At 43.4% G+C, this 15224-nt stretch overlaps 1 protein-coding gene across 2 annotated transcripts in view; it reads right to left on the bottom strand.

The window, feature by feature from the left end:
• The window catches only part of LOC147430182 (diacylglycerol O-acyltransferase 1-like), a 198116-nt gene extending 187976 nt beyond the window's left edge, over nt 1-10140 (bottom strand). The window contains exons 1-6 of one of the 2 annotated variants that reach the window (XM_086494683.1): nt 9901-10140; nt 9699-9813; nt 9355-9590; nt 932-1012; nt 775-848; nt 548-623 (exon numbers count right to left, since the gene is read on the bottom strand). In XM_086494683.1, coding sequence (XP_086350809.1) covers nt 548-623; nt 775-848; nt 932-1012; nt 9355-9564 — 441 coding nt within the window. In that variant the 5' untranslated portion in view covers nt 9565-9590; nt 9699-9813; nt 9901-10140. Of the gene's footprint in view, nt 1-547; nt 624-774; nt 849-931; nt 1013-6018; nt 7421-9354; nt 9591-9698; nt 9814-9900 lie in introns of those variants that run through there. The other variant, XM_086494682.1, reaches the window with a different exon arrangement.
• Between the last annotated feature and the right edge of the window lie 5084 nt (nt 10141-15224).

Here is a 15224-nt window from a genome sequence, read left to right on the forward strand (position 1 = left end):
GGCTGACCTTAGACCTGTCCACCCTCTTATAGACTCGAACGCCAATTGCTAATACCCTTTAAGTTGTCCCAAATTACTTCTTTCCAATCTACTTTCTCTTAGTCCTAGGCTCCAGATGTAAAGCCTGTTATTCATGGTGATTCTACTGAGCACACAAAACTCTCCCCTTGTTAAAGCTAGTCAATGTCTCCCTTATAGTATCCTCCTATATTCAATCTTTGCACTTGTTCTCTTATTCCATAATAAGATTTCTTTAGAGTATCCTTTTCAAGAAGGCCAGCAAAATATTCTCAATTGTGCCGGTCGTGCAAGCCACCGACACTCAATAGGCGATGGGAAACTGTACAAGACTCAAATAACAGATGAATTGAACATATTGATCATCCAAGCTGAGAACTTGAAAGGACACTTCACATGACACCAATTGTAGACACGGGAGAGATGAAGTTCCCCTCCAAAGACTGTTGGCACCAAAACTAGTGCCCATAATGGTATTTGTTCACTTTAGAATCGTTTCTTGTGCAAAAATAAAAGAGAGAGAACTTACCCATTCCGGAATGCCAAATAAGGTCTTCATTTTCTCTACCATGTAAGAACAAGCAGCTAAAATCGGGAGGGAAAGCCTGCACACTTGAATTAGTAAATTCCATGGGCCGTCACCAATTAAATGTAAAAACATTAAGATATGGCGCCTAAAGCTTTCCCCACACATGAAAACAGGTGAATTTGATCAATCATGTGGAAAAACATCAAGACACGGTGTTAAAATCTTACCCACACATGAAAAGGGGCCATTCTCTGAGAGATTTGGAGCTGAACCAGAATCCTGTTCGTATAAGTAGCCCATACTGTGCACATATTATTTCAAGCAACATTATTGATTTGAAAGCTGAACACAAGCTCATAAATACATAGAGCAAAGAGATCATACCTTCATTAAATTCTCTATTATCAGCCTACTATTCACAGCCACAAGTATCACAATGCATAAGTTGAAAAGCCCCGCGTGACTCTGAATCAAATTCCATCAGAAAATCATAACTGAATGTGCATACTGAAAACCAGGGCCTTGTCAAGCCAAATAAAGACAGTTCAGATCAAAGAGTTTAGCTGATAGAAAGACTAGTCTATACGCAATCTTATCTTAGCATTTGATAGTTTTGTCAACTTACACAAGAAGTTATGCAGTTTACTGCTAATGTTTCCGAGAAGAACTTTCAGCATTTCTGTTTGCTTCGCTCAATGCAAACTTGGGGTGCTTTTCATTTTTGAAAACTCCTCAATGAAAACCCTACCTCGGCCTCATAGCATCTCTGTTCCCCCCCCCCCCCCCCCAAAAAAAAAAAACACACAGACACACACAGTTATATTACGTCTTTTGGAGGCCAAAGTTTGCCTATAGGATAAATTCAAAACATCTATTTGCATTCCATTCTACCTACTGATCTTGTAAGTGCCTCAACCATACTCAGTGTAGCTCTGAATTCCGCTCTTCATATCTCCCCCATTCATCATACATCTGACCAGACCGGCTACAATGGTCTAGACTGGGTCCCCAAATCTATACCCCATAGAACATTGTGGACGTCCCCAATGTATCAAACAATCATAACTTATTGCGGGGCTCCTTAAACTATACCAATGAGCACATATGTGCCAACTGTGTAAGGCTGCATCTCCTTATGTCAATCTCGAAGCTGCTCTCACAAAATGATGACGTGGTAGTACTACCCGGACAGAGGGGTGATGACGTGGCAGCAGGCTGTACGGACAAACCCGGAATCTATGCTAATAAGCTAACGTGGCAAACAGTACGGATTTCCACGATCTGCGCTGACAACAGCTGACATGGCCAACTGTACAGAATTCCGTAATTTGTGCTGATTGCTTTTCCAGCAGATTTTGGAACCAGATGCTTTTGAGACAGTTTGCTTTTGAGTTCACTGCTTTTGGAGCTCTACTTTTGGGGCATCCCTTGTAAGAATAAATAGACCCAAAGGGCCTCACTCTTCAGAGCATCTCGAGGCGGAGTCTGAGAGCAGAGGACCCTTCGGGTGTTGTACTTTGCTCAAGCATTAATACAAAAAGAAATACCGAAAGGGGCGCCACTCTTTGGGGCCAATCTCTCCGGGCACGAAACTACGCCGAAGTATTTTAAAGTAATTCTCTCTCGTGTGTCGCACAAGATTCTCGACTTGGGGTGCCCAAGTTTGTTACAGTGGTATCAGAGCTTAATCGATTTCTCTTCTACTGAAAAATTCAATCCCTTTTTTGGTGACACATGGATTCCGGCAAGAATCACACGACTCCTGCCACCACTTCAGAAACAAGAGGTAGCACGGGAAATTCGAATGGATCAATACGGGAAATTTGAATGTATCAGCACATCAAGAAAACGGGCCACCTTGGCCTACAGAGTATCAACTAATGGAGATGCAACGTCAGCAACAGGTCGATGATTGCGCAAAGCAGATGCTCTAGTTTACAAAGGTACATTGGCAGAAAGCCACTGATACACCAATAAAACCAGCCCTCAAGAAACCTCCTACCTTAAGGATGTTTACTGAAGAAGATGATGATGTTGTCAAAAGACGAGTCAACCAACTTTTGGGGGCAAAGAAACCGTCGAAGAAACGCAACAAGGGGACTGACCCCCATTATTTGGGCCGTCAATCTTCTTTTGTAAGAGTAAGAAAACAAAAGAAGCATGTACGCTTTGAAGGATTGTCCAATTCGTCCTCATCTTCTTTTGACAATTCAGCTAGTGTCAGTAGGAGCTGTATTTTTCTTGTTGCCTTCTTTAAATATGTACTACATATTTTTGTTTATTTTATTTTTACTTGTTTTTCCCGGAACCCTTGAAAAGGTGCAAGTGGACATTGCATGGCCAGTGTGAAACGGTTGCGGCCAAGCTGCGGCCAAACAAGTTTCTCACATCAGGAGTCTAGGTCGGTCAGTCTGAGACTAGTTAGGCCAATTAACTCTGAATTATGATGAGCATGGAAGCCTGTGTGCACCAGAAGGAATTTGGGCCACTCGGCAAGTCACAACTTTATAAGTTGGTGGGAACTAGGGGAATTAAGCCTAAGGGGCAAACTGGACACTTGGCAGTTGAAGAGCTACCTGCAGGACACCTCAACAAGAGGCGGCGCCCAAATGAGAGTGAAGGTTGATTTTAGTCTTCAGTGCATTTTACAAAGTGTGTGTGAGTAGTGGGTGCAGGTTCACAGCTTTAATGAAAAGCTTGCCTTCTCCTTTGTGTCATGTAGCGCGATGATGTTCTCCCACGCATCTCTCTCTCCCCCCTTTGCACATATGGTAATGCCCCACTAGTTGGGCTACTTAGATGATCATGTACAATTTTGAGGATTTTATGCACGTTTGCCACGGCAAGAGCCTTCCGAACAAAAACCGGATTAGCTAATTGCTAATTTTCCACAGATACGCACAGTTCCATCACAAAAGATAGCAAATTTTGGAGAGTTTTCTCGTGTGAAAACTCGTACAATTCACAGGGGAACTGTCCCAGTACATGCCAAGGCCCTTGGGACACGCGTAAACATGTTCCCTCCGTTAAAAACGATCCAAAACAGAGAATTAAACCTGCTGTGTTTTTCTACAGGTTTGGGGTTTCGCACCTAAACTGTAAGGGAACACCAGGGGAGCCTAGGGAAGGCCTTGGCATGCTTAAACAGGGCTTTGGGAACCTGGAAGTGGCAAAACAGGGAATTACAGCACACTAAATTTCTGTTACAGCTCACGAGAAAGCTTCCAAACTGCGAGGGAATCCTTCCTAGCCAGATACTTTTGACCTACAAGGGTTCTAGCGCGGTTATGCTGCTGAAATCAGGTCAGAAACCTGCGTTTTCAGCCCTCGCTCGGTTTGGACAGCTTTGTGAGAGTTTGATCTAAGTGCTTGGATCGTCTCCTTTCAACTGAATAAAGAAATACTGAAAGGGGCGCCAGTCTTTGGGGCCTAAATGGTGTCATCTCGTGTGCGAGTGAAATTCTAGTCGCTGGACGCATCTTTAAAGTTAATAAGTGATTGAATTAGTACCACCCTCTACTGTGTAGAGGCCGGTTACATCGACAGGATAGTCACTTTTTCTTCAAAAAAGTGCAGCGTGGATTGTTGTGGGTGAAAGCAACACACAGCTTGTCGTTATGGCAGAGAAAAGAGACCAAGTTCCTAAAGAGGGATCTTCCTCGCACGGCACACAAAAAGTTCCTTCAACTCTTCAAGAAGAGGACAGGTTGTTCATAGCTCAACTACGTAGTTGTATGGAAATGTTTCAGCAGTTGGCTAACAACCCAAGGATGCATGAGTTCTTGCAGGCTCCTAGACAGGATTTACAGGCTCCAACAAAGGGTTTTCAAGATCCAACACAGGGCATGACTGAGCCGTTGCAGGAAAAGGAGATTTCCAATGCGCACAGCACTCCTGATGCTCGAGGGAAAGCCCACGTGGTTGAGCAACCAGCAGTGGCCATTAATCCCAAGCAATTTGCTTTAGCTAGACAAGAACCGTTTGTGAATGGTTAAGGGAGTAATGAACAGGCTATGCGTCAGACCTTTCCCTCACCTACTTCATACCCTGGTTATTTTGGAGGTGGTTCAGTGTTTCAAGCTATGGCTGGACCTTCCACAGGTTATATGCTAGGGAACGTGTTTGGGACAATGCCAACAAGCATGGGTAACTCTACATATGGGAACATAGGTGTCCAACCAGGTTTTCAGGGTGCCTATGGTCAATTTCGAATGCCTAGAACACAGTTTGGTATGGCTGGTTTTTCGCAGCCGTATGCCCAAAATGTAGATATGACAGGTGAAACAGGTGATGTGACTACTTGAATGGACAATCGTGGAGCACCACTTTGGCGGGCACCTGTTTATGACAATGTAACTCCTTTGGGTCAACCTAAGGATTACAAGGAAGGTGGGAGGACACTAAAGTTCGAAACTTTCAGGGGAACTGAAAATCAGTTAAAATCTTTGACCTTCAGACAACAGTTTGATGCAGCTTATGCTGGAGGAAACTTCACACAGTCTTTAAAGATACGCAAGGCTACCACTTACTTGAAAGTAAATGCGCTTCAATATTGGACCGCATTGTTGAATCAAGGTAAAGCTCCTGCAACGTGTGTCCACTTGCATTGCTTACAAACACTTTTGAAGTGGATGTGATGACAGAATGGCACGAGCTGAATGCTAAACAGTGTTCGAATCTTGAAGAGTACAATAAATAGATCTTGGTTGCATCGTTGCCAGTGACCTCCTATAGGTTTGTGTCATTGTCAGAACAATTGAGAAGTACTGTTGCGGATTGCCCAAGAAAATCTGGGCTATTGCACAAAGACTACTGTCATAAATATGGCGCAGTTGATTGAGAATGCGAGAGTGGCCAGCAATCTGTCGAAGGGAGAATCCGATGGATTTAATAGCCACAGGAAAGGGTCCCAAGGTAAACAATTTTCAGCCAAGGGCAATGCTACAGCAAAACCTTCTATATCTCCCACAAAGAAACCCTCCACTGATGAAGCTGACATGTCCAAGAAGCAGTCTAGATCTACTTTTTGGTGAGGACAAGGATAGAAAAGGCATCATGCATACTACCTGGATCAAACAATATGACAAAACGGTGCCCCGACATACGACCATAACATTTAATGAGAGAATCATCAATGGGAGGGTCCTGAGAAACTGTGGGCACAATCGTGTTATCATTCATTGCATTGACAGATGTAGTGGGTGCTGTAAGTTCTTTAGATTCATTCGATTCAAGCTTAGGACATGTTCGTTTTATGTGACCCTTAATGTGACAATGAAAACAACGACCTTCCTTAGAATAAGCGCTTTGTTCTTCCAATGTGATGTATCCTCCTACAATTCCTTGTGCTACCTTTTCATATGGAGTAAGCTTAGGTTTAGCAATTGTGTTAGCCTTACCCTTAGATTCATTGGAAGAATTCTTTGATGAGAGATTGTTGGAAGATTGGTTAGAAGAGTTATCATTCTTACCGTTCTTACCGTTCGGAGGGTTCTAGGAGTCTGCGAGGTACTTGTGGAAGTCTTGTTGTCCTTAGGCTTTCCCTTGTTGTGCTTCATCTCCTGTGCGAGAGCAATCGCTACCGCCTTGTTGAGATCGATTGGATCGAGTACCTTGACATCGTGCTTGATATACTCGTCCAATCCAAAGAGAAAAGCCTCTTTGCGCTCATCATCCGATTTCCGTAATTGAGTGCCTAGCTGCAAAACACGATTAGAAAAAGACATGACTGGCATACCATTTTGCTTGAGAGAGCGCCATTCGTCCTTCAATCGTGCGAGGTACTGAGGTGGCATAAACCGTGCCTTGAGCTTGTCTTGGAAATCAGCCCAACTAAAAGAGGGGGGCGTGAAATCATCGGGGCTGCCTCTAGGTGCGCGGCTAGCTGTGCCTCTTGCCATGAGTGGTACCAATTGATCGCATCACCGGCAAGGTACATAGTTGCCGTCAAAACTTTGCTATTTCCTGTCTTCTTAGTTGTCGCAAAATAAGCATTAAATTGATGCAACCAAGAATGAATAACTGTAGCATCCATCTTACCGTCATACTTACTGAAAGTCAACTTTTCTGTGACTGGATGGTTGGAATCCGCGTCGTGGCTTGCACCACTTGACGAACTCCCACGATCTTTGGGTGGTTCGGTCTTTGAGGCTAGTGCTTCTCGAAGCAATTCTTGAGTGCGTAGCTCTCGTTGAGCTTCACGCTCGGTCTCCAAAGCCAATCTATGAGCGGTACGATCGGCCTCCAAGGCTACATTTCTTGCCGTCTCGTCCGCCTTTCTTTGTTGCTTCCGTTCTTTGCGTTCATTGCGCTCGCGTTCTAAAGCAAGGCGATTGTCTTCTTGTTTTGCGGCAAGTTGTGCGTTTCTTTCATCGCGCTCACGTTCCTGAGCAAGGCGCTCACGTTCCTAAGCAAGACGATTTGCTTCTTGTCTATCCATCATGGCCATCATCTGCTTGACCATTGCCTCCATAGGGTTTGGTGCACTTGGTGGCGTAGATGGCGAAGGGAGAGGGTTGAAGAAATCATCTCCGGGTGGGGACGAGTCTTCGTCGCCTCCCTCATGCTCATCACCTGTATGCAAAGTATCCATTCCGCTTCGGGTGACGACCATACACTAGGATCTTGGGTTCTTAAGTTAGCGAGAAACTTAGGTTCTTGAGGGTCTTGAGGTTCTTGAGGGTCTTGGGATATTGAGGTTCTTGAGGTGTTCTTTCGCTTGCAAATCGCGTTGGAGAAGGATCTTCTCTTCACCCGAGTTCTACTCCTTTCTGCGGACGCATCCCTCGGCGGTGTTGCGCTCACAACAAGGTTGCTTTTTCCCACCTCACGTCGATTTGCCGGCCGCTAAGTGCACGGTCCTCTCTCAATGAGTGAAAAGAGACACCAGGGAAGGCTGGACAAGCCCTTCTTTCTTGGGATTCCTATCACTCTTCAACAAAACACGATTAGGAATCGACACACCCAAGCGAACTTGGGTTCGTGCGACCGCAACAAGCAAAAAAAATCTTGTGGTTCTTGTGGTTCTTCCCTTGAGTAGTACAGAATACTTTCAAAGCTCTGATACCAATGTTAGGTGCAGCGGAATGAATGTTGTATTTTCTCAAGATTAGTGATCTATATTTGCTCAAGGTTCCTTTTAGTTCTTAGGGAAGGAGAGAGCTTCCGATCTATGGAGAGTGCTATGATCACGAACAAAGTGAGTGGATATTGTGTGTGCAAGTGAATGAGACTGAGAGAAGGAGAGAAAAGAGATACGACACCCGAGAGTTTGTAAAACCCTCCTCCGAAGGCCCCACTCTCGCCGATGAGAGTGGTCTACTTTTGATTGCACAAAGTGGTACAATGCGTATGCAATGGACTGATGCAACTTGGACTATGCCGATGACGACGACGGTGATGACCATGACGACGACAACTTGATGGCTGAAATATGGGATCTTCTAATCGCTGATTTTTGGGACTGTTTCAGGGGCTGAAAATGACTGTTTTGGCTGCGTTTTCTTGGGTTAAAGATGGGGGGACTTCTGCAACCAATCTGGGATCTATCTGCTACCTTGCTAAAGGCTGAAACCTGCGTTTTTAACGGCTGAATTCCTGCGTTTTGATACTGCTGAAGTTGCGTTTTTACATGGCTGAAAAACGTTGGTTGATGATGCCGAAAATGGCTGATCTGCAGTAGATGCCTAGCGTTAGTAAAAACGCTGAGTAGGGCAGGTGGTTGGTGAGCAAAATCGCCAAGGATGGGGCTGATCTGTAGGGGGAACAAACGCCAGAAAGGGGGGACTTTGATGGCGATGGCTGATGCTGTGAAAACGCCAAGGGAAGGTGAGAGGTGGCGAGGCTAAGTGCTGAGGGGGGGATACTGTTGAGAAGTTGCCTATAGAGCGGGAAGCTCCTGCTGCCTCTTCTGCCAGAAAGTGCTAACTTGGGTTTGCTTATATATTAACTTAGCAAAATTGCCCTACCTACTTTTGTTGGAAAGTCACTTAAAAATAATAAGTGAAAATACCAAAAATAGGAAAATAGGCTAAATGCACTGGAAAATTCCCCTGACTGAATCTGATGGATTCTAAAGGGAATATTGATGACCATGCTGTGTGCAACCAGAGGATATGCATCTACACTCAGTAACTGGGCATGCACGGTCTACGAATAGACTCACAAAAGTGCCAGATCACTGCTAATCTAGACTTGACTGGACTGATTGAACCCTGCTGTGGTGTAGCTTGTCCACGGACACATAGGGTTGGGATGTGTCACGTGACATTACAAGTTGCATGCTATGGTGGATACTTACAAAAAAGAGAATACCCTTGTACATAGAGGAAAGACTCATGTCCTTGATGTAAAGCTTAAAGGTAAGTCTGTGTTGTTTCTGCTTCTGCTATTTCATCTGTAGTAAAGAATCATCTTTTTGCGTACTTGATCTTTGCAAAAGAAGTACCTGAAGTTGAATCTAATTTGCCTACCTTAGATAAAGACAAGTCAACTTTTCTGAGTGGTTTCAGTGATTGTTTCGGACTCTTTGCCAGAGAGTTGCCTCCTGAGAGACCTGAGGATCATACCATAGATCTTGTGCCAGGTTCTAGTCCAGCAATATAAAGACCCTAATGGTGATTTATATACCAAGGCAAATAATCTAGCTATAGGAGTCTATGATTTGATGGCTCCAACATCATTTGTGGGTCTTTGAGATGATTTCTTTGACTTAGAGCATGGAAGCATCCTACAAGGAGCGTGTGTGTGTGTGTGTGTGTGTGTGTGTGTGTGTGTGTGTCACATAATGAGAACAGAAGTTGCCTTACCTGGTGGAAAATTGCATCTGAGCTCAAGGGACTCTCTCTTCGGTTTCTATGTGCTGGTGCAGAAGATCGAGATGCGTACTTCGGTTTTGAAGCTTGAGATTCCTTTGCTTCAGAGCTGGCACTAGTGTGAGAAGTCACAATTGAGCTTTTCCTCCGACATAGAGCCTCTTCGCCAGAGGCGTTTGAGCTTGACTCGGATTCCTCTTCCATTCACAACTCTCTCGAATGCTCGTAGTCTGCACATGCAATCACAAGAAGAGACGGTACGATTGAATGAGGCTGCCGGTGGGTCTTGCGCATTTCCATGTAAATAACAGCTTTAAGGTGCAGCAAGATGTGTGTACATAGCTTCCCGATAAAGGCGCTTTCTGGGAAGCCAAGTCGGTGGAAGCAGCGCAAGCGTCTGGGGATGGATAAATAGGTGCAGCTCGCTAAGGTGGCTTTCCAACTTCCTACCTCCTGTACGTGTTGACAAAGAGATTGGTATAGCTAATTTTGATGCTCGTGTACAAGCCTTGACCAAACCCACTTACTCAGCAATCATACCTGCGCTGCGGCTTTGGGTCTACAAGGAAGCATGCACGGCTAACTGCACTGGATTTGGTCACTTCAACGCTGATGGCAGAGAAAGGTCTCAGTTTCTACAGTGCAATAGCCTACCTTATTCCCTTTTTAGAAAAGAAAAGATCGGTGAGGAGGCGGTTGCGCATGCGCTCAGTCAAGGGGTAGCTCTACTACTGCATGGGTGGTACACCTTTTGAAAAATAGGAGAATCTGTTTAAGCACGGTTCAAGCACGGTTCAGACTGCCTACTCTGCCAATTTTGGCAAAATTTGTGGTACCCAGAATAAGCATAGCTGCTGTGCGTTGGCATTAAATAATTGGCCTTTCCCATTCGAACGAAATGGATGTCCACAGTGCCGATGCGGGAAGGGCTCCTTTGTCCTCACCGTGGAGCAGCCAATGGGGTTAGCCATAGAGGCCTTGGTGCTTTCTTGCTTCCTCAACTACACATTTCTGTTTTGTTGAGAGACTGTATTGTGTGAATCGCATTGTACTATAAAAGACAAGGAACATGTGCATGCGTTGCGGCACTCTGAACGTACCTTAGACGTTGGCTCTTCTCTCTATCTCTAGTCTCTCTCGTGTATTGCATTTGCTATCATGGAAGTGCAATAATAGAAAGCGGGTAAAGTGCCAATAGGTAATAGCCCCTTTCCCCAAGTTCTCTCATGCAATATTGTGTCATCGATACTCTCATGTGTCCATAGAGTGTGCGAACGTAGGCAAGGCTCTCTCTCTCTCTCTCTCTCTCTCTCTCTCTCTCTCTCTCTCTCTCCAATGTTGTTGCGAAGGGTAAGCCTATCCACATAGTGATGTTTTCAGTAGATTTGAATGCATGTGGCTTTGCGCAAGGCGTTGACATAGGTGAGAGAATCCACGAGGAGATTGCTACATAGGGGCTATTGGAGAAAGGTGTCGTGCTTTTTCTTTTCTTTTTTTTTTTTTTTTTTTTTTGGGGGGGGGGGGGGGGGGGTGTGTGTGTGTGTGATGGCTATGGAGGGGTTGTTGGAGAAAGGCATCATGCTAGGAGAAGGCCGTAGCGTAGAGAGGTCGATGGTTTTGGGGGAGAGGTGGTCTCAGGACTAAGTGGCACAGGCATGGGAGGGTGGGATCTACAGCGGGGGCATTGTGGGCCGTAGATCCCAGTGGCGGCGTCGAAAGTAAATTAGGGTACCCTATATTATTTTTTATAATAAAAAGTAATCTAGGGTACCCTAATTTACTTTCGCGCCCGCCCCTAATTTACATGTTTTAAGTAAATTAGGGCCCCCACGTTTCACAACGCACGCATGGCGTAATGGTTAGGGTAGGCGCTTCTCATACGTGAGCTCCCGGGTTCAAACCAAAATGGGGCTACCCTAGATTACTTCCGAAATGCGAGTACCCTAGATTACTTTTTACCCTAGATTAATCTAGGGTACCCGCATTTGGGATCTACGGCCCACAATGCCCCCACCGTAGATCCCACCCTCCCATGCCAGTGCCACTTAGTCCTGAGGGAGGGCCGGAATCTAAAAAGTAATGGTTTTGTTCATGAGTTTGAAAAAAAAATGTGAGGAATGTTTCTAGATTCTCTCTCTCGAGTTTGAAAACAAAAATCGGAGAGGAATGTTCTTAGATCCTCTCTCTCTCTCTCTCTCTCTCTCTCTCTCTCTCTAAATTTTTGTGATTGATGAGTGTCTTGTAAGCAATGGCAAATCCATTGACAAACCCAACCTACGGAAGGCCTTTCTCCTTACAAAAGCCTTGATCCTTTCACGAGGAGATTGCTTGGCACAAGTTGTTGGAGAAACCTGCAGTCGTACTTGGGCATTTTCGGTTGAGATGTACACCAATTTATTTATTTTTGGGTGGATGAGGGTTTCTTTTTTTTTCCTTTTTTTGGGGGGGGTGGGAAGAAAAATTTCCCGCCAAGTTTTTGGTAGGAAGTGTTCTCTCGAGTCAAGATAATGACAAGGATTGGGTTGATGAGCTAAGTAATTTCTCTAAAAGAGGCATGATAACATAGGATATCTTCTAAGACTTTACAACTATTTTGAGAAGGTTATCTTTTAAGATTTTATAAATTTTTTTAGCAAAAAGTAATGATTAAGCTTAATACAAACACTCTTAACAACTTTTCTATGAATGAAAACCGCCTGAGAAGAAACCCCCCCCCCCCCCCCCCCCCCCCTTCCTTTGTTTACTTGAACAAGGTTATTAATAGCCAAATTGCAAAACATGTTGACTTGATTGTGAGTTAGTTTGTGGTGCATTTGGTTACATTCTATGATTGCAAGCTTGAAACTCACAGATGTAAACCTTTAATGAACAAAATATCGTATGCGTATACACACACACAAATGTGTGTGTGTGCATGCGCGCACGCATGCGTATAGGGTATCCATTATATGCCATAAGAAAGTTGACATACATGTACTTTTCACTTTAAGCAAATGGAACTTGAGGAGAGCAAATTTTCCTTTACTTCTAAGAGATTTCCATAAAGCAAGGTAAACATTTGATACATGCCACCATCATACAAGAAAACAATAAGTACGTTAGTCTATGTATAGAAGACAGGTGTCAGAGATGTAGCCCACTTGTTATTGATGTCAATCTATCTATGTATGGAAGATAGGTGTCAGAGATGTAGCCCACTTGTTATGGATGTCAATCTTATGCCAATTCTCTAGAAAAGCTTGCAATTTTCCTGCTACCATAGGGCCACCTACCCTTGAAGTGATTGTAGTTGCGGTAGTTATTGTCCTATCGTGATATGCTTTTGGTCTTCTTATGGTTCTCTCATTTGGTTGGGGCCTGCTTCCCTTGTTCGGGCATTTTCTTTTTGTCCCTAATAATTTATGGTAGTATTCTTATGGTTGTCTATGGATTCGGCTTGTAAGGGTATTCAAGGTGACCATGGCTCGGTGTGAGCATGGTTATTCTATAAAATTTTTGGTTTATTAATTCTCACTCACAATTTGTGATTTTTTCCAAAACAAAAAAAAACTTGTAATTTTACTTCATAAGGTAAGGTTACTTGTGTAGACAACTCCACGAGGAAGGGGTGAGGTGTGTTAAAGGGTATTAGCCCTATGAGTCCGTCAACCCTGCAATGTTGGGATCCCTACTCACTACCTTATTGTAGTATGTGCATCCTCTGCAAATGTTGGGATCCCTACTCACTACCTTAATATAGTATGTGCATCCTCCCTCCATGTGTGTTCTTGAGCGGCATGTGGTGCCTTCTTCTTTTGGAATTTGTTATTAAGAAACTTGCCAAACGCATGTAATATAGTTTTTACATGCATCTTTGTTACTTTGGGGGGGAGTAATAATTATTGTGGTGGCAGTACCCCCAATTTTCCTTATCCGTGTGTAGAATTTTTTTCAAAAGGTGTATCATTTGAAAAATATGCCTTATCCTCTTAGGGAAAATAAGGCCTTGTACCCATGGAGATTTATGTTTTCCAGCTGAAGGGCTTGTTCCCAGTAGATGTGCAATAGATTGTGTGGCCCTCCATCTAGACCGCACTAGGGATTTTGGTCCTAAGATAGGGCATTAGGCCCTCTCCTCTCATAAGGGCCCTAATGCCCACCGCTTATGCATGCTTGTAGTATTTTTGTAGGGTCACAGGTGCGTGGAATATGTCTACATTTTCTTAGGTAACTTTTGATAAGTCTTGAAAGTTTTTCTCTTTCAAAGCCAGTTGTGCAAAAACAATTGATGATTTCCTTTTTGTCTCTTAAGGCATATTCAGGTCATGTGTCGCGAAAAAGGATGGGTTTAATTTGTGATATTATGACCTTGTGTGCCTAGTCTTTGGCCTATTTCCGCTCCTCTTTATATCTCATTGAAGAACAAGGCATGATATGTCCTTTGTTGGCAAGTTTTTAAAAGAATATGCCATTTTTAATGGAAAGTTCCAATTGTAGGAATGTGATATATTTCCTTCAATTTGTTCCATGAAGAGAGGGGGGGGGGGGGGGGGGGGGGGGGGGGGGGGGGGGGTAGGGGGTTTTGTGAAGAAAATAAGGGTTTTGGTTATTCAACCATAGGATGACATCAAAGTAACTATATCTATGTTCTATCTGAATTATCTTTTTGAGGTACTCAAACTCACAAGTATAGGTTGCACCATACATTGGAGAGCAAGAGAGCCTCATAGGAGTTCCATTTACCTACATGTATACCTTTCCATAGCATTGGATTTACATGTGTTTTGTGAGCAGTTCAATTACTTCCTTCACATCAAAGGATAAGTTGGGCTTGTCTTTGTGTGTTGACAATGTTCCAAGGTGGCAAGAGGTAGGGAGATGTATGAAAGATATGAAGGGTAAGTGGCCTATTGATGTCATTTGTGTATAGTCTACATGCTTTGTTAGGTAGGTTAATGATGCAGTCATATATTGACTTTATGGTCCACCAACTTTGGATGTGTATGTTATGGCAGAGTAAAGCTTTTTTATTGAACCTTCTATCTCTTTCTTTTACTCGAGGTATGCATGTTTTCAATATGCGAGCCATGATTAGGGATAGTTCTTAAAAACAAAATGAGGCCCCACCAAGTGATCCACCTAAAGTATTTCTTGTATGCTTTGTAGCTAAATATCAAATATATGGTAAAGGCAGGTGGATGCAAAAAATATATTGTGTAAGTTGTTTGGCTATGTAGTATATTGCGTCCATATCCTTGCATAGGGCAAAATCTGCTTCTTGTAATCTTGTGTTAGCCTGCAAGTATCAATTTTTTACATATAAAAACACAATTAATTGGTGCTTTATCAAGGTAGCTCACCAAGTATTTCTTTTGTAACTATTTAGAGATTGTTTCAATGTTTATGTTAAGCTTGTATCGTGGTTTTTTCTGTATGTGTTGTGTGCAATAAGTCTTAAATAGTATGAGTGTCATGTCAAGTGTGGTGTGTGGGGGTAGGACAATAGCTTCTTCTTATATCAAGATGCATGTACATAGCCTTTTTTTTAATAATGCATCAGTGAGAATGGGTTCCTTTGAATGGATGTGATTAAGGATTTTAGCAAGTAATTCAATTCTTTCCCCAAGGGAGAGAAACTAATGACATGTCCAAAATCGGTTTCAAAACCATGGGCATGAATAGAGCATTGGCAATTATGCATTGTATTTTAGGAAAAAGTGTCCTTTTGATAACATAGCACAACCTTTAAAGAGGCATCAAAGGACCAAGTAAACATACATTGTTCCCATTTAGTGATGGTCTTAATATTCATATCGAGCACAACATACCAAAAAATTGTTTGATATTGGGGATGCCCATATAGGGGTTAGATCTCAAACTTAATA

This window comes from Adiantum capillus-veneris, chromosome 22 (genome assembly GCF_014529385.1).
Source record: "Adiantum capillus-veneris isolate H3 chromosome 22, ASM1452938v2, whole genome shotgun sequence".
Classification (NCBI taxonomy): Eukaryota; Viridiplantae; Streptophyta; class Polypodiopsida; order Polypodiales; family Pteridaceae; genus Adiantum; species Adiantum capillus-veneris.